The following is a 25,414-nucleotide window of genomic DNA, read 5'->3' as shown; positions in this document are numbered from 1 at the left end:
ACCTCAACTCTCTACATACAGTGATCTCTCTCTACTTCGCGTTTCGCCTATCACGCCCACACTGCATCGCAGGTTTTATAGGGGGGGGGGGGGGGGGGGGGGGGGGGGGGGGGGGGGGGGGACTATATTGCAGAGAGACGTGCCAGATAGACAAGTTATCTATAAGTGCACTTGTCACTGGCTCTCCTTGGAAGTCGAACTACTACTGCAGTACACATATTTACATTAATCCTAAATGATTAAACATTTTACAGTAATGTACTGGTATGCCCTCTATTTTCCGTGTCTTCCGTATCTAGTCACGTGCCTATACGTTTAGCACTTCTTCGGACGTCCGTTTACAGCAAGTAAAAAGAAGCTTACCAAACATGATGAAAACGCAGAGTTTACATTTTAAATTCCAATTTATTACAGAAAACAAGAGGATCCAAAAGCTTGCTTTAATCGCTCCTGTATCTCTCCTGTAACTGCTTGTGCGCACTAAGGTCAGCACACACGCACAAGTTACGAATGTGCTAGTGAGCCCATTGATTGATACCTTGGTCTCTGGGAGCCGATCACGTGACTCGTAGGCGCGCACACCCGGTCTGTGTGCCTACATTGAAATTTCAAGTGTATTGTTATGAGATAAGAGGCTTCACTTTAATTCAATGTCTAGGCAGCTGATCGCGAGAGTTCAAAAGATGGAAAGTGGTAGCTACTGTTCAGTTAGTGTATCAGGTTTAATCATTTAAGATTTAAATAAATATGTGTACAGTACCGCAGTAATATTTGTCTAAAATAATATGCATAGAATGAAGACATACTGTGTGTGTATATATATATATATATATATATATATATAAAATTACATTGCATAGTACATTATGAGCGTATTTTGCTGCGTTCAGATTGAGCACGTGAAAGGCAAAGAAACTGCACATTTTGAATTGGTGTCAACGTAGTTCGCGCAACATGGCGTTGGTTGACGTGAAGGACGCATATGGAGCCACGCTATACTGAAAGCAAAATGTAATTCCGCTCATTTCGCCTCGTCGCAAGAAGTTAAACATTTTAACAGTGGGACTCAGTAACTCTTACATTTCTAAGCCCAAATCCATACAGCTGGGCTACAACAATAAATAATAAAAATCAAACGTGCATGGTTTTGGACTTTAGTTTGAAGGTTGATATGACTTTTGTATATAAATTTTGTCCTTATGTCACAGCACTATGCTGAAACGTCTATATGATATGATCATGTATCATCGTGTAGAAATATAAATTTAATAGTGCCGTCATTGATACATGTAATTTGTGTTATCTCGTTTCATTATTATTTCAGGATTAATATCCGGAATGGCATAATTATTTTCAATTCCAACGATTTTATTGCCACAAAGACATTGAGTTCCTTTGTCTTTGACTTTATATTTGACCCAACTTTATTGTTAGCTCATTTCTAAGATATTTATGAGAATTGTTTGAATGCCTTATGCTTATGAATGTTAAACATTTGGAGGGATGGTTCCAATTCCCAAGGTTTGTTGGGGAGAAGCAAGTTAAAATGCATTCAGACAAAATGTCCTTTTAATTGTGTGCGCAAAGAAAAGACATTCACTATCAATGAGTAAAAAAAGAACAAGACGTTTCCCACTAGGGTCAGATTGGGTCAAAATATTAGCAGTGGCACTGGACATCCCCAAATCAACTGATCCTACCTCAGAATGACACAATGGCAATAATAGAATCAAGAGATATAGCGTTGAGAGCAGGATGGAAAATGTATTTAATTGATTTGCATGCACAGATAATCTAAATGTAATGAGATGTATATGTCTGAATAAACTGAATTATGAATGCTTGGAGCTTATTCAAAGGTTTTACCATATGCAATTTCATAGTTGATTTTTTTATGCTCAATTTATTCTTGAATGCATTGTAAGCAATCCGCCATACCAGTCACAAAGCATGGCAGTCATAAGGGCTGTATGGAACAACTTTTACGTCTTTAAACCTCAAGCATGTATTTAAGCCTTTATACTTCATGCCGGATAAAGCTTGGCCTGCCGGTCTCCCGCCACTTATTTAAGTTTGCATTCCGGCCTTGTTTGTTTTTTTAAATAAATACCCGAGATAGACTCCTACCTGCCTCAAGTGCTTCTGGGTCCTACATTACTCCCGTGACAATACCAGCTACCTTTTGAAAGATGATGATCTTTAAATAACAGGCCACCGCTGAAACCTCTTTGAACAACTACCTGCATATCAAAATTGGTCCAGCCCAGTGCTGGACCACATCACTCACTCACAGGTTGTCAACATACGTGAATGAATGTGAGCCTTTGGTGGGTTACATGAGGCCCACATCTGAGCCAGATTGTACAACCAGAGCTTGGCCCAAATCTGGCCCGATGTTGGGCCAGGCAATTTTCAGACCTGGTACCAGATATCAGCCTTAATTCAACCTTAACTCAGCCACTTCATTTACTTGCCGTATTTGACCCAACTTTATTGAAAAAGCCACAACTACAGTATTATTAAAAAAACAAACAAACAGTGATTTATTTTTAGTTCTAAACCATGTACCCAAGCAGTTGCTAAATTTCGGTTTTGTTTTGATAAGTTTTATTTCGATAAGTTTCGATAAGTTTTCAGTACCTCCCTAGTATAAAGAACTTGCCTTGGATGTGCTCTTTGCACTTATGCTTGAGCGCAGCCTTTACTTGCATCACATTTGTGCCCAGAATATTCTGCATTAAACACTTCGAAGTGTTTATCATATTTTATGCCTCTGAAGTCCAGTTATTGACTGAACCTGGAATTGGATGAACACATGGAAGGACCCCAAAAGGCTTGCCTTCCAAAAGTTCCTAATTTATTGCACATGAAGATTTTTGGTTCAGACTGATACATGTACAAACAAGAGAAAAAGAAGCTGGATTCAAAATACGAAAAGGGTATTTCCATTGGTTATGATAAATACAGTCCAGCATAATGACATTTACTAACACGAGACAGGAAAAGTTCTAAAACATAGATTAGTGAAGTCAATCTCCAAAAACAACACAGACAGACTCAGACAGATGACATACAGCTTGGAATTATTATGAAGAAATACCACCAACAATGGTCAAGCTGAGTCATACAGTGCCTGATGAAGGCAAGGAGGAGGTTGTTGAGGAGACTATAGAAACTGATGTGAAGCAGAATGATGCCATTAAGGAAGAGCAGGTAGAACGGAGGTATCCTATAAGACAAAGAAAGCCTCCTGATATCTCAAATAGTACCAATGTAAATCTGAATATAACAATGAGGATAAAAGTGTTGATTATTTTTACAGAGTGACTTACGGTGTGCCAAAAACATAGAAGACATGAACTAATTGAAAGAAAAACCATACTATCAGATTTACCCCACCAGCCAAAGGGTAAACATGCAGTGGGGGGGTTGCTAGATTTATACCATTAAAGACAGCCCAGATGGATCTGAGACTTGTAGAGCCAGATATGTGGCAAATGGCTCTATGATCAGAGGGAAGGCATTGATGCAGGTGGCAGTACAGGAGGAACTGACTCTACATCAGATGGACGCAAAAACTGCCTACCTCCATGCTTCAATGGATTTTGAAGTGTACATGGAGCAGCCAAAAGGTTTTGAAGTCACGTCCGACACTGGAGCACTTTTGGTGTGCAAACTCAACAAATCATTGCATGGGTTAAAATAGTCTGGACACAATTGGAATATGTTATTACATGAACATTGATGACCTAATTGCAACAGCGACTAATAACACATTACTTTGTGATATTAAACAAATGTTGAAAGAAAAATTTAAGATGAAAAATATGGGACCACTTAAATACTTTGTAGGAATTGATTTTGAACAAAGTAAAAAGCAGATTAAAATGACACAAGAAAGGCATTTTTGGAAAATTCTAGCAAAATTTGTAATGTCCGAATGCACGTCGATATCTAACCCATGTGAACAAAAGTTACGCGTAGACACTGAGGGTGAAGTCATTAATTTGACAGGATATAGAGAGATGGTTGGAAGTTTTATATACATTGCAACATCTACTAGACCTGACCTGAGCTGGGTTGTAGGTAAATTATCACAACACCAGGCAGAACCAAAACAACAACATTGGACAAAAAACAAACACCTGCTGAGGTATTTCAAGGGTACCATCAGTCAAAAATTAAACTTTCAAAGAGGTGAGAAACTACTTAAACGTGAGGCATACAGCGATGCTGATTGGGCATCTGACAAAAATGATAGAAGTACGACTGGATATTGTTTCATCCAAAATAAGAATGGTCCAATAATATCTTGGAAAAGTAGAAAACAACCAACAGTAGATTTGGCAACCTGCGAAGCTGAATGTATGGCATTAGCATCCACTACTACTCAAGAATGTATGTGCCTTGTACAACTACTTAAAGGCATGAATAGTAAAGACCAGCACTAACCAGTGAAAATCTATGAGTACAATTAAGGGACAATTGCTCTATCTAAGAACCTAGTATACAGGCAAAGGAGCAAACATCCAACCATCCATTGTCTAGAGCCGCTTATCCTCACAAGGGTCGCAGGCTTGTTGGTGCCTATCTCAGATGGAACAACCAATCGCGCACCGAATCACACCTAAGGAAAATAAAGACTCAAAATATCACTTTATACAATCGGCACACATGGATGGTAAAATATCTAAAGAGTACTGCCCTACTGTAAATATGGCAGCTGATGTAGTCACTAGGGCTGTGAAAAAAGCAAGAATGGAAAGGTTCAAGGGAAATTTGTTCGGGGAATGAAAAAAAAGAAAGTAAAACGTATGACAATCTGCTTATTTGTTTATATGGGAAACTTTTCAATGTGAACTTTAGTTTTATTCACGATAGAAAGGTATGAACATGTCTTTGAGTGGGAGTGTTGAACATATTGTTAAAATGTTTCGTGCAAAGCCATGTTAAATATTTTTTTTGTTTGGAAGTTAGCCTGCGTGCCTACATGCACGGAAGTGTGTATTGAGTTCCTTAGCATGCGCAAAATTAAAAGGCGCGATGAGCAAAAGCTTACAGCGGAAGTAATGGCGAAAGGCTGTCAGGTACTTTTCTCATGGCTCAAGGATATTAGCTAATCACTTGTCGATTGCGACACGAATAAGTGCTGCAAAGATGTCCTGTTCAACCAACCCACAATGGTTGAAGAAGAACAAAACGGAAATTGGACCAATGCGACATACAGCATTTGCGTCCTGCAGAAACTCTACAAGGAAGTCATTGATGTCTTTCTGAGGGAAGAAAGAAGAATAGATTTTGTATTGAAAGAAGTGGGAGACACGGCATTTTGGTGAGTCAAGCATTTGATTTGTTTTTTTCATTTTTAATATGTTTTTGTAATTTCATTTTGTTCACATTCAATTCAAGGTAAAGAAATAAAATGATGTTTTTATATTAAAGTGTGATTGTAATTTAGCGTACAATCTTGTTAGAGCTTGCCTGCTTTTGGTGTCATGTTTTGAGTTTTTCCTGTTCTGGCTTTATTTTGTGGAGTTTGACTTATTTTGCTTTTGGGTTTGTGTTATTTTTCCCTGGCGTCTGTCATTAGTGTAATTTGTGTCACCTGTCATGAGCATTTTCCAGCTCTGGTGTTTCGCTCAGCTTCTGTGAGTAATAAATCTTTTTTTGAGCCTGTCTCATCTTGCCTCCCTGCATACATTTTGGATCCACGTTCCACATCCATCGCCAACATGTTGCACCTACGTGACACTTGGTAATAATAATAATAATTTAAAATTATGATTAAACAATTTCAGTTTGGCAGTATCACATATAATGATAAGTTTTAATTGTTGATGCCGGTTTATAGATGTTTATATGCTCCAGAAAATAGCCTGTGTAGCCCAGTAATGCGTACGTGTGCTTCTGAGGGGGCCGAATCACTGAAGGCCTAAGTGTGAAACGCACGCACCACCACTGCTGCATATGTGTATGTACATGTATACATACTTACTGCATATGTATAGGTATACATATGTTGAGTTTGCCGCTTCAATGTCCATATTGGGAACGGTTTGCGTAAATACTTTGTCGAAAGAAGGCTCACCCGATAAGACAATACTTCATTTAGCAATACTTCACCAATTCCTTTTTGGTGACAATATCAGTTATTACAATAGGTGCAATGCGACTATTCACGTCTGCTTCCCGTGCACTTTAGCTGAGCTGCCATGAAAGGGTAAACAAAAATGCAACTAACGTCAAGTGTTCGCACGCAACAACGAATAGTTTTACAGCTATGATGCATTTGTTATAATATGGGAAAATGAACCTCTTACAACACATTCGACACAATTCTTCAAAACAGAGTAACACAGAGTGCAATAGAGCACCTCAACATCATACATCATACATACATTATTCATACATACTAACAGTTCTTATCTTTGCAGAGGTTGATGAATGAAAATGCTGTTCCGTATGATTACGAATGAGTGTTAAATGCAATCGAACGAAAACAAACTGTCATAAATTCCCCTTTTCGGATGTAGGATTGAGAAGAGAGCCGAGTGCAATATCGCTTGAACCACGTATATGCGTCTTTTTTTTTTTTACATAAATTATTTTGTATGTATGCATATATACTTGTAACGGTCATTATTGAGTTCAACCCCTAAAAGCCTGAGGTAGTGTATGAATTTAAAGTGACGTGAATGCAAGACAATAGCGACCATGTCAAGTTGCTTCCTCGGGGCCAGTTAACATGGGCGTAGTCAAACTAAGCACCAGATTAACTTGTGCCCCAACTGGAACACTTGTTTAGATCTACAGGTATAACTTTTGCGCCAGCAAAACTGTGGTACCGAGTAGCGGAGTGGTTAACATGCAGATGCGACATTTCTTTATTCCTCCCTGTGGGAGGAATGCCCGCTCTTGGCACTTATTTTTATTCATTTTAGATTATTACTGTGTTTACATTTTCCTGCAGACAATTAGGAATTGAAAAGGAGCAGCTTTGTTTGGAATGTTTATTGATGACCATTAAACTATTTCCACGTTGCTTGTGCTCTGGAAAACTAGATGTCAGGACAAAAATGTGTGGGCACCGCTGCCCTAGACAAAGAAACAGATACGTCTGGCATCGCATAAACAATGGAATCTCTTTTCCTGTTCCTAGGTGCTGAGCATGTATAGCAACAAGCTTCTCAGGCTCTACACACTTGCACATTTGACACGCCAAGGGAGACACGGTGGTACAATTTGCACATACTATCGACAAAGTAGCTGCTGACCACAGTCTTCAAGACATTCTGATGAGGTTAATGGTGTGGAAGATTTCAGGTTGAGTACAAAAAAAATCCAAACGAGGTGCTGCTTTGAATGATGCGTCTGTTTGGTTTAATCTGCTTCTTGAGTGCCTCATTCCCATTCATCACATCCAGCACTCATCGATGTAGGACTCAAGACGTCTGTGTTTTTGAATGTCGAGTAACCTTATTTTCCTTGTCAGACATGTGTGGCAAAAAACAAATGTATCTAGTTTTTGTGCATTTAAATATTGTCTTGGCATTTGAAAATGCAAAATGATCTGTTCTATCCCTGCTGTGCTGAATTCATTTAAAGCAGGAATAGAGCCTGGAGTTTAGTGAAGCCACTGCTCATTAACCCCTCAATGCTTACAATAAATCCTGGGGACTCATTGTGCTAAAGGGCCAATTCCTAATGAGGGAATCCATGGGAGAGGGGCATTTATGCAGGTCCACGTTTTTTGAACATACACGTCATACATATATGGTCAATTGGATTTACAAATTAAGTATACCCACCATGTGAACAGAGGAACAGTTCAAATACATTAAAATGGTCCTGAAGTTAGAAATAAAAATGTTTCAATTATTTGTATTCTGGACATATGGGAGCAATCTCTTTCGGCGTTTAAACAATAATAATACTTTTCCAAGACTGTGATCTCATGATGGAATGACGAAATATTTGCATAATCAAACTTTAGGAAAGAGCTTTACTCTAATACATGAATCGTTTACTCAAAATGGACACACTGAAGCGGCTTCCTATTTGAATAAAGCATTATTTGGATGTTGTATCATTGCTCAAATGAAGAATTTAGGTTATTTCAACTGAAACAAAAAAATTGACCCAAGTACTTACAAGTTATCTCTATAGGTAAATGCATTTACCTCTATCTATCTATCTATCTATCTATCTATCTATCTATCTATCTATCTATCTATCTATCTATCTATCTATCTATCTATCTATCTATATATATATATATATATATATATATATATATATATATATATATATATATATATATATGAACTGCTATCCAAATGGCCCATCACATATGTGGTGGGAGGGAAGTCTGTGTCGCAGGCACAAAAAAGTGTCACAGCCTCGACCCGTTCCAAAAGAATTAAGGCTTTTGAGCAAGGGACGCTTTAATTGGAATTTCATGTGGGCTAAACTGAGGGGAAACTGATGTAAGTTAACATTTGGTAGACTTAATTGGTCCCCCCTCCCCCTTCCAATCGCGCATTTACAGGCCGCTGCTAAAGCTTCCCCGCTAATCTCCCATTTACAATCAATTCAATCGGCTAAACAAAAAGTCCGCCTCTCTCTTTTTTTCTCTTCCTGTCTCAAACGAGCTCCTTTGTGGCTCGTAAATTGCCTCAATCCCTGGTGATCCCGCGGTGGCGCAGGGAGCCATAGAAAGATGTCCTCATGTTGTTGACAGCTGATTAACGCGCGCTGGCTCTTCAGCGCTCTTAATCTCCTCGGTTTGGGCTCGCGGTAATTAAAGGCCCGGCTCGTCAATTAACGTGTTTGTGGATGCTGATGCAGTTGCTCAGATGTTGAAGAGGTGCGCAGGAAGGGGGGTGCAGGGAAAAAAAGGCCAACCTGGTAGCCTTCAGGTTTTTTTTATTTTTTTTTATTTACTGCTCCCACGTTGTCGGGCCCCGCAGCCATAAAGCAGTTTGCCTTGCGCACAAGCAAAGTGCGGTGCGATCTTGTGAAAGTCCTGTCGGGTCCTGTCGCCCCGCGCTCTGCTTTGAATTGAAGAGAAGCCGCCTTAAGTATATGTCAATCGCAGAACTACCCCTCAATTGAAACATCTCAGTCTCACTTTCCGAAGAAAATGGATCATAATAAAATTGAATGCCATACTGGCGCGTGAAAAAAGCGCGTGAAAAAAGTATCATTTTAATACATTTTGTTTAACTTACAGTCATGCATTTTGGCGTATCGCCATAGTTTCAGCAAGGTGAACATGAGTGACGGAACAGCTCAACACCTTAGTGATTGTGGTCAGGGTTGGCCGCATGTACCAGCCATTTTCAAATCATCCACAGTCCGTTTCATTCAATAACCTCAATTAAGATCAATGCCCATCATCGAGCAGGAAGAAGTCTGAAAGCTACACTGTGCTGGCCTTAATTATAAAGGCATTTTTTGCACTTGCTTTCCTTTTGTGCATCCATGCGCTTTACTTCTATCTCATGGGCTGATGTATTCAGCTAAAAAGAGTTTTGTCACAAACGGCAGGCACCATTTTGCATAATGGACTCAATTGTATATTCATTCAAATAATATATAAAAAGCATATGACAAAAAAAATCTAAAGTCTGTGTAATATCACATCTGTGTGTGTTTGTGTTCCATGAACGATAACTGCGTTGAAAATATAAACAATGACTTTGGTGGTGATTTATGAAAGTAATAGCGCTGATTAAACATTAACATAATCTTAACCGTCTTTTTTAAAGACTTTTTTTTGCTTGTTTTCGGATTAATTGTGGATTTTATTTGTGTAATAGTACTGCATCCATGTAAAAATTTGTTTTAGAATAACCCATGTGTGTGTGTGTGGGGGGGGGGGGGGGGGGTTCAGCGGGTGACACTAACCCTGGGCTCTACGTAGCTCCGCCGATCAAATGTTCCGCACTGGGTTTTTCCTTTGGTCACAGAAAGGAGGCCTAGCTCTAGAACAGTTTAAAGTTAATTATTATATTAACACTCCAAAAATAAGGCGTTGAGGACAAGGGCATTTAATTTTAGAATTGACAGGCTTTGTGATAGCCACAAGAGAATATCCGACATTTCATGTCATGACAGTGCCGGTACATGCTGCTAAAGGGCCGTTAGGAAAAAAAAAAAAGGAGCTTGAGCATGTCATTTGAAAGTGGTGTGACAGTCAGACAGGTGGTGAGCAGAATCTACGTTATAGTCACACTTAGTCAAGACTCGACAGGCCATGGCCGAGCCGCTTGAGCTAATTAACTTTTAATAGAAAGATCTGCATTTGGGAGCACGGATCTACCGCTCAACAGAATGTGTGCAAGGATAATATTGTTCTTGGAGCCGTGCAGAGAATAACTTGTGGTCTATTAACGCAGAGGTCCGATGAAGAGCTGTGCCTGAGTGTTCCATTATCACCGGTTCTGATGATGTGCTGAACCCAAGGCCTTCATATGCATTCACTCCGCCATCAAGCCTCCAGAGGCCGTTTAGCTGCTTAATGTAATTCGTTTTCAAGAGTCCATGTTATTTTTGATCATTTGCGACATTACCAGAGTCAAGTGTAAATGTGGTATTAGTGAGATCGTGCCTGCCAATAAATGTTGAGGCAAAGTGCTCACAGAGCACACACAGGTGACTGTGTCTATATGTGATTTGAAACAGCACTTCGCCATTAAACTCATTCTCAATATATCTTTCTTGTCGTGATAGTCGGTCTAATTTTTGTAATCGTCGCATTGATAAACATATGTGCTTCGTATGTAATTAGAAAATACATGGAAAGGTTTTGGAAATCACATGTAGGCCTATGTGGCATTCGGTTTACATTCCAATTGTGATTAGACTTCTTATAATCAAATCAATGTATCAACATTGATTTTAATGCCGATTTCATACACGCGAACGATGACTTTTAATGACATTCACACACTGAGTGCAAAGACAGAAACTTTCTGCCGCTCTTTCAGTTTTATTTTCAAACAATGTGGCTCAAACATTCATTATTATAAGTTATAATTTATGTATTAACATGAACAAAGTCAGCAAAATGTACACCAAAATAAAGACATGCACTTCAAATTATTCATGTCTTAAATATCATTTCGCTTTATGTACAATTTAATCATTCTCTTACTGTATATGACGCTTGGGCCAAGCATCAAATACATTTCTTAACAGAAATAAACAAAACAAAAAAATCCTTGAATTTTTTTCTTAATCATGACTCTCAGTATATGAAATGTCAAGAGTGACAAAGGGGATTAGATCCCCACCTTTCTTGCAGGAACAATCTTGGCGACAAATGTAAAGGATAAGGCAGTCTGTTTTAGGCCTCTCATCTGGATGGAACGCATATGAACATTTCGGAGGGTAATTCAGCTCTGGAGCTCTCTGGGTTCTCTATCCGTGACAGAAGAGAAGCTGTCATGCAATTTTCTGATGTGTTTCTTCAGGTCAAAGTTGCGGCAGAAACCCTTTCCACATGTGGCACAGGTGAATGGCTTCTTGTCATTGTGCGTGTGCATGTGGAAGGTCAAGTTGTAGATCTGATGGAAGGCCTTGTTGCAGATGGAGCACTTGTACTGCTTCTCCCCACTGTGAGTCAGTTTGTGGTTCTTGTAGTTACCTTTAGGAAGGAACGCATTGAAGCGCAAATGCGTTACATGCAGTGAATGGTGCTCACAAACAACTAAGGGCCAAACCATTTTTGAATAATTAACCAATAAGCAAAGATGTACGCAAAAATACCCGAAAGATGTGAAAACGTTTCACAAAAGCAAACATGGTTTGTCAAAATGAGATAGAATTATTGTAACAAAATTAATGCATGGAAACAGAAGTAAACGTGTGCCGCCAGAGCGCGTGAGCCCAGTGAAAAACATTTTCTACCTTCGAGATGTGGATATTATTTTTTCTTCAGAAATAAAATTACAATCTTTATATTTATTTTAAAAAAATCCTTAATCTGTGAAACAGAAAGTTAACTTTTCTTGTAATACAGATAAGAGTAAATTGCTATATAGGACGGTGAGGCGACTGCAGAGTGAAAGTGACAGGCTATTGCTTACAGAATTTCCCAAAAGTGAGCATAAAAGAAGGCCCCGTTTTCTGTTCCCCCCGCAAGGTCAGCAGTTCATTGTTAAGTTATAGAGCCGTCATGCTTGGCCAGCACTGATCAGACTTCATTAATCCCGGATTTGTGTGTAGAAGTCAAGAAGTTGTCAAACTTCATCAAACTCAAGCGTGGCGACAAGTTGAAAAATAGCGCAGATTCCCAACTTTGTTGAGGTCTAGCAGTTGACCCAGAGCAAATACTGCCCACTTGAAGAGGGAATTAGTCAGTATAAAGTGACATGTCCTATTTTCACTGATGCTTTCACGCTCATCTGCGGGAATGCAACTATTTTCTTTCTATTTCACCGAAATTACAACTGCTTACAAAAACAACAACAACAAACAGCAATAATGATAATGATAATAATTATGATGATGAGTGATTAGATAGATAGATAGATAGATAGATAGATAGATAGATAGATAGATAGATAGATAGATAGATAGATAGATAGATAGATAGATAGATAGATAGATAGATAGATAGATAGATAGATAGATAGATAGATAGATAGATAGATAGATAGATAGTTTTATTCATCCCGCGAGAGAAATTATGCAGCGACTAGTTGGCAAGAGTAAGTATAATGTATAATGTATATATAATGCGAAGCAAAACAATAATAACAATTATCATATAATACACATTCTAACTATCCATTTGCATCGGTGTTCTCATAATTAAAGCAGCTCATGACATCGCTTCCGATATTTTCGTCATGGACTATCACTGACGGACTCAAATCAACATATTTTGCAGCTCGCGTATAGACCCAAAATTGTTTATATTTCGATACTAAAATTTTGGGTTGAATCGTTTTTTTTTAATTATGATGCTTGAAATCATGTGAGGGTGGTGAGTCATTTTATTACGAGTAGCAGAATATTATCTTAAAAAAACACGTAAAATAAATGGAACAATAAATATTTTAACAACCGTAATTTACCTTTTTGGTGAAATCCTTTCCCACAGAACTCACACACGAAAGGTTTATAGCCAGCGTGAATACGAACGTGTGTGTTCAGCGTGGAGCTCCGATTGAACGCTTTCCCGCACTGGTTGCATTTATGCGGTTTTTCCTTGAAAGGCCAAAAAATAGAATTAACATCTTGGCAAAAAAATAAAACGTCTTAATATAGGCACGTAAGCGTGAATAGGATGTTTCTCACCTGCGTGTGGATGATCTTGTGTCTGCACAAGGTGCTGGCCTGGCGGAAACCTTTGCCGCACACTTTACACACGAAGGGACGGGCCCCAGTGTGCACCGGCATGTGCCTGGTCAGATTGTAGTGTGCATTAAACACCTGCGGAATTGGGGAAATGTACATTTTTAATCCGGTCTCGTTCGTGTGTGTGTGTATGTGTATATATATATATATATATATATATATATATATATATATATATATATATATATATATATATATATATATATATATATATATATATATATATATATATATGTGACGCCAGTTAAATTGATTTTTTTTCTTTTGCAATTCGTTTTCAAATCATTTTGCCGTATAATATTTCTTTCAATCTACAAAAAAAATATTGTTTACGATTACCTTTCCGCACACTTCACATGTGAAATTTTTAGGTTTTCCATCTCCGGTGCTGCTGCTGAGTTTGTGAGTCTTAAAAGCATTCTTTTCGGCGCTCAAGCTTTGGTTTTCCTTTACGATCTGATCCAGTTGCCCCGGAAGATGCTCCTTGTGAGGGTACTGGTGCGTGGGTATTTTATCAGCCCCCGCACTGCTGGTCAGTTTGGCATTTTCCAGGAGCAAAAGTCTGTGGTGAGCCGAAAGGGAGGCCTGCGCCTGCGGGCTGCCGAGCCAGTGCCCCGCCAGAAAGTCCGAGTGGGGATAGGCAGAGTCCAGGTAGTTGAGGTAATAGAGGGAGCCACCACTTGGCATAGCGACAGCTTGGTGGATCACCTGCGGCTTCACCACCCTGTTTCCCGCCGTCAACACAGGCTGCCTCAACCCCGAATCTATCTTGGCGCACAAGCCGCAGTTTCCCTTGCACGGTGCGCCGGCGGAGCTGCAAAAACTTCCCCTCAGACTCGCTCTCCAAAGCTCCGAGTAGTTCATCAGGGCCTTGGCTTGCAGGTCGTAGCTGAAAGGCTGCAGCGGAATCATGCAGGGGATCGGGGAGCAGAGCCCGAGCAGCTTCTTGCCCTCGGAGCGCTCGTCCGCGCTCCCTCTCGGCTCCGAGTTCTTGGACATGATTCGGTCGATAGAGAAGGCGAGTGTCTTTGGAGCCGTGGCGGGTCCGGTCCTACCGCAGGACATCACAGTTTCCAGAGATCCGTTGCTTGACATTTGCTGGCGAGTTTTCTTCTTTTTTGGAGCAGAACACAACTTTTTTGCCACAGATTCCCGGGATATCCGTCTTCCTCCTTCCACTTGTCTTTTCACTCTCTTGACTGTTCTCCCAACTAAAAAAAAAAACCCCACAAAAACCATGGAGGGCACATCAGTTTAATAAGCACCTTGCTACCACTCTCTTCCACATTTGCATTCAAATGGCAACCTCGCTGCAACAATGGCATCCAGGGGTGCTGGATTAATGGTCATTAACTAGTGCACACAGAATAACCAGCACACTCGTTGGGGCTACTAAGAAGACAAGTTGAGAAGAGGACCAAATATGTTGCATTCAGAGCTCCCGGAGACTGGATGGAGTTGAAGCGGAGTTAGCTTCTTTAATGGTAAGAAGGGTGTCAAAAAAAGAGACAGTGCTCTCTGTGTCATGTTGGCATGAACACCGCCCCAGAGGATTGCTGCCTTCGTGTCTCGTGACATCAGCGGGCACCCCTACTCTTAAATGTGTAGCTGACGCCCACTTTGATCGGCCCGCCCCCATATATTTCACCAAGACATTTATGCATTGACCAGAGGTGTCAAAGTCAAGACCGGGGATGGCTCCTGGGACATCATCTCATTTCATCGGGCAACTTCCATGATTGTTACTGAAATATGTACCGCATTTTCAAATTGTCATGTGTAGTACATAAGAACCTTGAAACAGTGCAAGACTGTTTTGTTCCCACTCTCCCAGAAAATTGAATGATAATTGAGCAAGCTATTATTATTATATCCATCAATAGTAGTACCCCCCAAAGAAGGGTTTTTATATATATATATATATATATATATATATATATATATATATATATATATATATATATATATATATATATATATATATATATATATATATATATATATATGCCCATTCAAATATTCTTCATCGTCCACCAGCAAACAAACATGTGCTCACTCATTCTAATTTGATTAATGCATCCTCCCTGACTTATTCCGTGCTTGTATGAACTGAAGAATCTAAACGTGTGCTTTCAATATTTCCACCTTTTCAAAAGCAGGAGCTCCCTTTGGATCCTAATAAACCAGGTTCCTCATTCTTTCTATTCAAAAGGGGCAGTTTTCATAGAGGGAGGGGAAGGGCATCGAAGAAAAAGCCCCCAAAGTTCTTTCACTTACAGCTATTAAAGCACTGCATGAGTCTAGTTTTGTGTTTCCTTCTTCCAGAAATGGAGGGAGGCAGAAAAGACCTTGCTTGTCCACTAGAAGCATGTTAAGGGAAATTAAATAAGATGCCTTTATTCCTTAAAGAGGTAGACACGAAGTTTGCTGGAATCCACAGTGTTGTGTTGAGCTAACAAAGAGCGTCAAAGACAAGTTCAATTAATGAGTTTGCACGCAGGCTGTTTGAGCACAGGCAGTCCCAAAAAGCTAAATTGACTTGGATGACTACCGTGTATATGCAAAGGATGAGGAAATTAAGTCATTGCGGGAAAAAGTGAAATTGTCATTTACAGTGTTTACACTTCTGATTGTGTTTAATGTGAAATATGTTATTGTGGGCAGCACAGTGGAAGACTAAATAGTACATCTGCCTTACAGTTCAATTCCAGCTTTTCCCCTGTCTGATATTGTGTTGATGAAAGCCTACAAAGCAAACTTTTTTTTTTTTTGCAAATGACTTGATCAAACATTGCTTAATTTTTGGTTACTAAAACAATACAGTTGGATACAATTTTTAAATATAATATATTGCCAAAAGTGTTGTAGCACGATAAAAAAGAAAGTTGTTTCGTCCAAAAGAATTTGCATTGTGTTTTTACTTATAAATTGGGAGAAAATACAAGCGGTGATTACTTCCATTAACTCGTCTTCCTTTGCTGAAACTATACAGTTTTCACATTAGCAAAACTTCAAACATTTGTGCGTTAGCACAACAAAGCAGAGTTATTTGCTCTAAAACAATTTGCTGAGGTGTTTCTACAAGCTTTAAGTTGGAGTCCAACTTAGTTACTGTGTGTGCGGGAGAGCCAACTTTCATTAAAAGGAGCATGTGTAATTTTTCGCTTGCACCCCTGGGAGCTTTAGGGGCATTACGGCAAATGTAGCAATACACACTCTGCCACCTGCTGTCCGTAACTATAACAGACGTGGCAATATCCGGAGGAATGCCATCCACGAGTAATATGCCATATGTTTTGCACTATATGGCGCATCAGATTATAAGTGACACCTTACTTACCATACTGTTGGTCATTAAGAACACATTTATTTGCAAGTATTTGAAATTTATAATATTTAATTTATTCATTTTTAATGAAAAATGGTCGAACCATGGAGGACCCATTATACTGATTACACAGTGTTTAAAGCAAAACAACATTTTCTTTGGTTGCACAATTTGAAAAATCTTCAGAATTTGTTGCCTTGAAATTTTGAGTTCATCCACCTTTTTATGTTTGCCATGGTATAAAAGCAACCCCGAATTACTCAAAAAATAAAAACATTTGTACAAAGGTTCATTTGATGGTGCATGTTAAATGCGTCATCAATAGGCCTGACAAAATTTCACGCTTATACAGTCACATCTTTAGTTTCATGTAATAAGGTTGGACTCATCCCTAAATGATCAAATTATTATTATGATTAAATTATATCCTTTTCCAGTTTCAAACATGGGAGAAGAAGGGTTACCTTAGTTCTTTAGACTTAGTGCCATACTTAACTCAGCATGTTGCTATCCTCCAACACCCTTTTTTTTCTCCTGTTCATAATCTTTAAATACATCCTGACATGTGTTTTAGAAGTGCATCTCAGAATGGAAGAATTAGTGCCTGTTGTCTGTGTGCTTCTCATATGCAAATTTGACAAAAATAGTCAAATTTTATTCAGGCACAACTGGCGCCTTATCCACGTTATAAACATTGATCTCATTGCTTTTTTCTCAGGCCCCTCTATTCAAGTCGAATAGCAATTAGCTCAAGCACTGATTTGAGGGGACCCCTGCCTTTTGCCTGCAGGCATAGAAACTCCTTGGCTGGTAAAAGCTTTTAATCACAATTTATTATGTGTTAATAGGTACAAATTTCACAGACAAATTGAGAATCGGTCTTGGATTATTCTAAGACCATGATTTTAATTTTTACTGTGTTGTACTGTGTTTCACAGACATGACACAGATAAAATGTAAACAAGCAACACAACAATTGTACAAAATGGCTGACCTAAAACGATTGTAATAATGCTGTGCTATGCTCATCTTCTTTTACTTTCAGCTGAGGTCCCCAACCTCCAATCCGTGGCCCGGTACCAGTCCGTGGATTAACGGATACTGGGCCGCATGGGTCGCACCCATAATAATGTTTTGGAACTGAATGTGTGGTTTGACTTGAGCGCAGTCACTTTCGGTAACACACACGTTGTTTCTGTAATTTCTACTTTCTTTGTAAAAACATTGTCATTTATGATAATATGCCCATCAATGGTTTGTTTGTTGATCCAATAAATTCTGACTGTGGACAACATGCCAGCTAATTTTGATTCTTATCTTCAGCATGTTATATAGTGATGCCTTGTATGCGTTTAACTCCTGAGAGTTTTCATTTGTGCCAGGTATTTCCTGTCGCTCTATGCTAGCATATGCAAAGGTTTGCAAGTACAGTGGGCCAACAGTTAATCCGTTCCGTGGATTAATATAGTTATAGATATAGTTAATAGACAGTTGCAATAGCCAATCGAGTCATAAGGTGGCCATCTAGAAGCCTCACGTTGCATGTGACGTGATTGGATGCTCACTGCAGGGAGGCGGTGCTATACTGTATTGATCCACTATGTTTAATATTGAAGTTGTTAAAGTTATTTAAAAAAAAACAATGAATAACATGTTGCTCAACCATGAGCTAGCGCAACCAAAAGGCATAGCATACATCGAAGCATACATTTAGCAGAAAATTAAAATATACTAACGTTTGTTTTAACCCACAATGGCTGAAGAAGAGCAAAACGGAAATTGGACCGAGGCGACTTTCAGCATTGCCGTTCATGTCAATACAAAAGGACTCAACCAAGCTAACTGTGTTGCTTGGGTGATCCGCACCAAAGGCGTAGTGTACAGTACAGCGAAGCCAGACCCACGGACATTTAGCAGAAAACTCAAATCCGATAGACAAGTATTTATTGTTGGAACTGAAATGCACAGACAAACTCTACAAGCAAATCATTGAAGTCTTTCTGAGGAAAGAAAGAAGAATGAATTTTGTATTGAAATAAATGGACGTTCACTTATAAAGGGCTTTTCTACCTTAGGTACTCAAAGCGCTTTACACGAACTAGTCATTTACCTACTAACAACGCAGCATAAGGAGCAACTGGGGGTTCAGTGTCTTGCTCAAGGACACTTAAACATGGTCTTGATGGTCAGGGGTTCGAACCCACTGCCTTTCCTGCCTTTTCTTCATTTTCAATTGGTGGTAAAGAAATAAATGATGATGTTTTTCTGCGATTTGTAATTTAGTGAACAGTCTTGTCAAAACTTGCCTGCTCTTCGTGGACTTAATAAAACTTTGTGGACAAATCATTTTAAATTATTAATAATTATTTTAAGTTTTGGCAGTATCACATTTAATGATAAATTTTAATTGCTGATGGGGGATTTTTGATGTTTAGATGCTCCACCTATGTGTAGTCTTTCCCTTTAGGTAAATGTTTTTAAATGCTTTTCTTTAATAACTGCTGAATACTGATGATGAAATTTTAAGCTGATACTGCAGCAAACTGTATCCCGCACATCTCATCACAGGAAATCACAATTTTCTTCACAGGTTGCAGTCAAGGTGACAAATTTCACTTACATTAAACCTGAGGAAATGAGACCAGAATGTGTAAGTAGCAAGAGGTTCTACTCTCTTTCAACATAGCATTAGATTACACACCAGTAGAGATTACGTTATTGGCGGAGAAAATAATACTCCTTAATTGTTTTCCATGGTCTTTCATATGGTCCAATATTTACTTTTCTTATTCAGTCCAGAGTATTCATTCCAATGCATAATTAGCATGCATAAATAAAGCAGTTTATTAGTATAAACACTAAAGCACTGCCGCTTACAGTGAATAGTCTCGAATTGCGGCCTTTGTGACAACCTCTGACAAGTATTCTAAAGACAACATGGACAACACTTCCACTGCAGATATAGTGTACATAGACGCCAACTTTAGTACGTCAATGCAGCGACCATAATGGATGTGGAACGGTGAGATGATTTGTGACAATGCTGCCTTCACTTGCATCTTGCATCAGTATATATATGTCAGTGTTCAATCGTACCATTCGGTTTATCAGGTGTCTGCAGTAGGCATGAAAAGAAATAAAAAGAAGATCAGAAACTCAATTTTCATTTAAGCTTCAGGGAAAAAGGAATACGAATAAAGGTTTTCCATCCGTAATACAAAATATTACGTTCATTATTGTGATATTTTTTGTAGGCTGATTTGGGCATATTGTAAGTAGAGTTTACATACCATTTGGTGTGGAATGGTTGCAGTTTTCTGACATAGTGTGTGATGTTTGTGCCTCAAGCGGGGGAGCATAAGCATCTTGGTAGGTGGGCAGAGCCCCCTATGGCCTACCCATGGTCTGGATGGAGCCATGCAAGCTCATTTACCATTTTATGAGTCAACCCCTATATGTGGTCATTGCTGTCACTGAAGAAAGCAAATTTCATATCGGAAATTATAACTTCATGCCAAAAGATCACATTTTTATTTGCGTAAAAGGCTTCTGGATCTGAATGGCAAATCAGACAGCTAATGGGAAACAGGGTTGCACAAATTCAGATGAGCAATAAGTGGCCTTCAAAATGTTGTTCATGCTGTTAATGTCTTTTCCGTTGAAAATGGACCCTGACCCCCCCCACCCCCCACGTGTATATCTCGAGAACCATGATGATGTACATCAATCAATCAATCAATCCATCAATCAATCAATCAATCAATCAATCAATCAATCAATCAATCAATCAAATTTTATTTGAATAGCCCTGAATCACCGAAGTCTCAAAGGGCTTCACAGATGAAAAGAGGTCATGTCGAGACTTCTTTCGAAAAAAGAAGTCATACAGAGACATCTTTTCAGTGTAAGGTACACAACAGCATCCCCTGTCAAAGCTCCCAGAAGGGGAAGGAAAAACTCAAAAACCCCAATTTGGGGAAAATCAGAAACCTTCAGAAGGGACCCCAGGTGGGAGCAGCCCCCTTCCAGGCCCACAGGTTGAAGTGGATGCTGCATGTACCAAATACAGACAAATAGATACACAATACAGACAAATACAGGTACACAATATAGATTACAGGAAACATATTGTGCTATATAGTGCAATGATGACTTGACAGCAGGCAAAGCCATTGGGCAGTAACCTTCCCACAGTCCAACCAAGTGGACCGCAGACAGTCGATCTCTTAACCTGCGATGGTCGATCAGCGCAGGGCTAAATGGGGGCGGTCAAGTCAACCTTCACCAACTAGCTAGCCCCCTCTCCGAGCCGGGAGAAGGGGGCAGGAAAAAAGAAAAGAAAGCTGCAGACTGGCCAATTAACTAAATGCTTTCGAGTATAAATGTGTTTTTAGTCAGGATTTAAAGATTTCTACTGAGGTGGCTGCGCAAACTTCCATAGGTAGGGCGTCCCATAGTACTGGCGCGCGAATGGAAAATGCCCTTGCTCTTGCGGACTTCGTTTTTGCCCGTGGGGTCGATAATAAACAATGTGTGACCGAAGTTCTTGGGACGGAACATATGGTGATGCTAAGTCGACGAGATAGGAAGGAGCTAAACGGTGTAAAATTTTATGAGTAATTAACAACACCTTAAAGACCATGGTCTCAGATTTGGAGGTGCTGATCTTCATCCCAGCCGCTTCACACTCGGCTGCAAATCACTGAGTGAGAGTTGGAGGTCATGGCCTGAAGCCAACCGCACCACATCATCCGCAAAAAGCAAAGATGCAGTGCTGAGGCTCCCAAACCGGACCCCCTCAATGCTTCGGCTGCGCCAAGGAATTCTGTCCATAAAGGTAATGAACAGAATTGGTGACAAAGGGCAGCCTTGGCGGAGTCCAACTTTCACTGGGAATGGATTTGACTTTTACTTCCTACGAACCCCATCATTAAAAAAGAGGGACAACCACTTGAGATCGGAATCTGTGACAAAGAGCAGCCTTGGCAGAGTCCAACCTTCACTGGAAACGAATTTGACTTACAGCCAGAACTGCGGAAAAAGCTCTGACATCGGTCGAACAGGGACCGAACAGCTCGTATCAGGGCGTCTGGTACCCCATACTCCCAAAGCACCCACCAAAGAGATCCCCAAGTGACACGTTCGAACGCCTTCTCCAAGACCACAAAGCACATGCAGACTGGTTGGGCGAACTCCCATGCACCCTCGAGGACCCTGCCGAGGGTGTAGAGCTGGTCCACTGGTCCACGGCCAGGACGAAAACCACACTGGTCCTCCTGAATCTGAGACTCGACTTCCTGATGGACCCTCCTCTCCAGCACCCCTGAATAGACCTTACCGGGAAGGCTGAGGAGTGTGATTCCTCTGAAGTTCGAACACACCCTCTGGTCACCCTTCTTATAAAGGGGGACCACCACCCCAGTCTGCCAATCCAGGGGCACTGTCCCCAATGTCCAAGCGATGTTGCAGAGGTGTGTCAGCCAAGACAGCCCTACAGCATCCAGAGCCTTCAGGAACTCTGGGCGGAGCAGATCCAACCCCTAGGGCCCTGCCATCAAGGAGTTTTTTGACCACCTCAGTGACCTCAGCCCCAGAGATGGGAGAGCGCACCTCGGAGCCCGAAGACTCTACTTCCTCAGAGAAAGACAGGTGGGATTGAAGAGGTCTTCGAAGTATTCTGCCCACCGGTTCACCGTGTGTATGTTATGTTGAATCCAAAAGCCTTTGGTTCTGCAGTGAATCATATGAAGACAACATGCTTTGGGCAGTTGGTGGGTACAGAGCAACCATTTCATATATTCAACAGATTACTTTTGTTCGACAAAATTGGCAGCAAAAAATAGTTAAAAAAACGAAAAGATTGATTAACACACTTCACATTTCGCTAATTATAACAAAAAAAAAAAGCTAATTAGTTATTTTTACAGAGCCCATCCATTAAGATAGCAGTGGACAAAGGAGAGGTGTGCACAAACAAATGTGCCAGCAGGAGAAGGGGATTAACCTTTGCCATATAACGAATAATAACAACACTTGCCCCCCCCCACCCACATATGGGATTTTACAGTAAAGGTCTATGAAAAGGGACATACAGTCCTGTGCTATTCATCCCTTGAGGTATGACCCAATCTGCTCTTCTGACTCGTCTGAATATTGTGTGAGATTGCTTTAAACTATAAGCTACTCCTTTCATGGAAAAGATCGAAAATTAATCAGCGGACTTGTTGTCTGCTCTTAAGGCCATTATGAAAGGTTTTGTTGCATTCAAACTTAAGAGGCTTTACCCATTGCTTTTATTAAAAGGATCCGACATCTACCTGCCCTCTCATATGGTTGTCAATTTTGACACTTCTGGCACGCAAAACAGCGTTACAAAAATAACCATATCTCCCGGGTGCTGCTTACCTTAAAGGACACTGTGAAAAGCTGTAAAAATGAAATACATCACTAAGAACAAGTCACAAACCAGTTTTTTTAGCAGCTGGATATTCTGCACATGGGCTCTTTTCATTTGTGTGTTGTCATTAGATTCTCTGCCTGGCAGACCGCTCCAAGATGCCAATTTGTTCGCACATCCAAATTACAGCAGGATTCCAGACAACAGCAGCAACCTGTCGGACCTGCGCCTACATCGTGCTTTGCTGGTCAGTTGGATATCCTTTTACTTTGATAAAGTTATCACTTCTCATTTCTCCACATGATTAGAATTTAAATGAGAAAGCAGCTCAGCTTGTGCCTTCATAAATCTCTGGGCCCATTAATCCACACCGGTGTCATCTCTCACTTACATTTGCCCAATCATGTCCGGATATTATGGGAATATTAAATATACAGCATTCTGTAGCAATTCGTGCTCACTGCTGATTACATGGGAATGTGTAAAGCTCACTGTTCATTATCCACGTTGGCAAAATATATGGAAACAGCACACAATATCAAAGGCAAGTGAAGCCTATGTTAGCTAAATGGACCCCTTCCTGTCTTTGATTTGGTTTTCATCATGCGCGAATGTTTTGACGATTCATTTTTCTGCTAAAACAAATCTTTGGCTGTCGGGAACAACACATTTTGCTTAGATTCAATCAACACCTTAGAATAACGTATGATGGTAGTTTGTAGAAATGCTAAACACACACACACACACACACACACACACGACAGTGTACAGTTTGTTGCATTCATCACTATGGTAATAAACGAGCCACTAGTTGTGGAAAAAGAAAAAAAAAATCTCACCTGCTTTCACCGCTTGTTTTTTTATTTGCATATACTCTGACAGCCATTCCATCTTAAAAGAAGTGCATTTCTTTTTTACTTTGGCTTGGTGAGTGGATGTGTTGCTGCTGGTTGGTTCACCGGGAAAAGGGGTTAGCATTTGCCTCTCTTAACTCCGCAAGAGAGTTAAGAGCTAGCTAACCTGCACAAGCTAGCGAACCGGAACAGAGTGTATGCAGCGAACGTATGCAAGCACTGTCAATGCGTATGATTGGCTTTATAGTGTTGTAAGTAAAAATTATAGTATCATTGGCTGTACACTTATCACTTGCTGAGTCACAATGCAAAATGGCACAGAAAACAAAATTATTGGTCTAATTAATCAGATAAAATGAGGTCTAATAGTAGATCTTTAATATGTTTATATTGCATTTTGTTTAATGCGCAGCATAGATTTTTTTTGTGCACTGAGAATGTGCGAGCAGTGTGCAATTACACAAGCACACAGCTTAGAGGGAATATTGCTTGCATGTACTCCCCATGGCGACGTGGGTTTTCTTCGGGTACTCTGGCTTCCTCCCACATTCCCCAAAACATGCATGGTAGGTATATTGGGCACTCCGAATTGCCCTATGGTGTGTTTGTGAATGTGAATGGTTGTTTGTCTTTTGTGTGCTCTTCAATTAGCTAGCAAACAGTTCAGGATATCCCCCACCTACCGTATTGCCCAGAGATGACAGGGAGAGGCACCACCAAATCTGTGGCTATTGACAATACGGCTAGGAAGTTCAAATTTTATATTATATTATATTATATTATATTAAAACTATATTTGGGATGTAGACAGAAGGTTTGCTGTGTATTTTAGAAAAATAGACCATATGTAAGTGTAGAAAGTCAACTGCATCGCCTATGCAAGGCCTTAAACTGAGTTTTTTACCTTTTCAGCCTGCAAATCTTTGCATCACTTTCAGCTAGGAAGTTAAGATTTTACATTTTTCATCAGAGTAGACAGGAGGTTTGTGGTGGTTTTTAGACATATATGCTGTACGCAAGTGTCAAAAAACACCTGCACTGACTGTGAAAGGCCTTAAACTGAGATTTTCACCATTTTAGCCCACAAATCTTCCTCCGTTGCAAAATTTAAAATTTAAACTCCCTAGCTGAAAGTGTTGCAAAGATTTTTGATATAAAATGGACAAAACCTCAGTTTTAGGCGTTTCATAGTATGATGCAGGTGGTTGTTGGCACTTGCGTATGTTATATTTGTCTTAAAACCACCACTAACCTAATGTCTACTCTGATGCAAAATGTAAAATCTCAACTTCCTAGCTGAAAGTGTTGTGATGTCACTCGCGTTGGTGAAAAAAACGACAAAAACCAAGGAATAATCTATTGTCATTTCTCAAATACTGTATAGTGAAACCTCAAGATACAGTCACTTCTGTAACGTTAATTTTCCCCTTCATATCCGAAAATTACTTAGAATATAAAAGAATGCAA

The 25,414-nt window shown here is 39.9% G+C and overlaps 1 protein-coding gene across 1 annotated transcript; it reads right to left on the bottom strand.

Moving 5' to 3' along the window:
- Positions 1 to 10,958: 10,958 nt before the first annotated feature.
- fezf2 (FEZ family zinc finger 2) lies at positions 10,959 to 14,924 on the bottom strand. The gene is made up of 4 exons (XM_088422346.1): positions 13,708 to 14,924; positions 13,309 to 13,443; positions 13,086 to 13,218; positions 10,959 to 11,650 (listed from the first exon to the last, which is right to left on the bottom strand). Exons 1-4 carry the CDS (start codon positions 14,605 to 14,607, stop codon positions 11,400 to 11,402), a joined length of 1,419 nt encoding a protein of 472 aa, XP_088278472.1. The 5' UTR covers positions 14,608 to 14,924; the 3' UTR covers positions 10,959 to 11,399.
- Positions 14,925 to 25,414: the final 10,490 nt, after the last annotated feature.

The sequence above is a fragment of the Hippichthys cyanospilos genome, chromosome 9 (assembly GCF_059441005.1).
Source record: "Hippichthys cyanospilos isolate Australia breed blue-spotted pipefish chromosome 9, RoL_Hcya_1.0, whole genome shotgun sequence".
NCBI lineage: Eukaryota > Metazoa > Chordata > Actinopteri > Syngnathiformes > Syngnathidae > Hippichthys > Hippichthys cyanospilos.
Note: the sequence above shows the minus strand (reverse complement) of the source record. Positions and strands in the feature narration are given on the sequence as shown.

Bases quoted from the DNA above. Each gene is read 5' to 3' on its own strand.
- fezf2 (XM_088422346.1), bottom strand. From the start codon at position 14,607: ATGGTTTTTGTGGGGTTTTTTTTTTTAGTTGGGAGAACAGTCAAGAGA. The intron at 13,444-13,707 runs GTAATCGTAAAC...CCAATTCCGCAG, and splicing joins CATGTGAAGTGTGCGGAAAG to GTGTTTAATGCACACTACAA. The intron at 13,219-13,308 runs GTGAGAAACATC...TGGCCTTTCAAG, and splicing joins ACAAGATCATCCACACGCAG to GAAAAACCGCATAAATGCAA.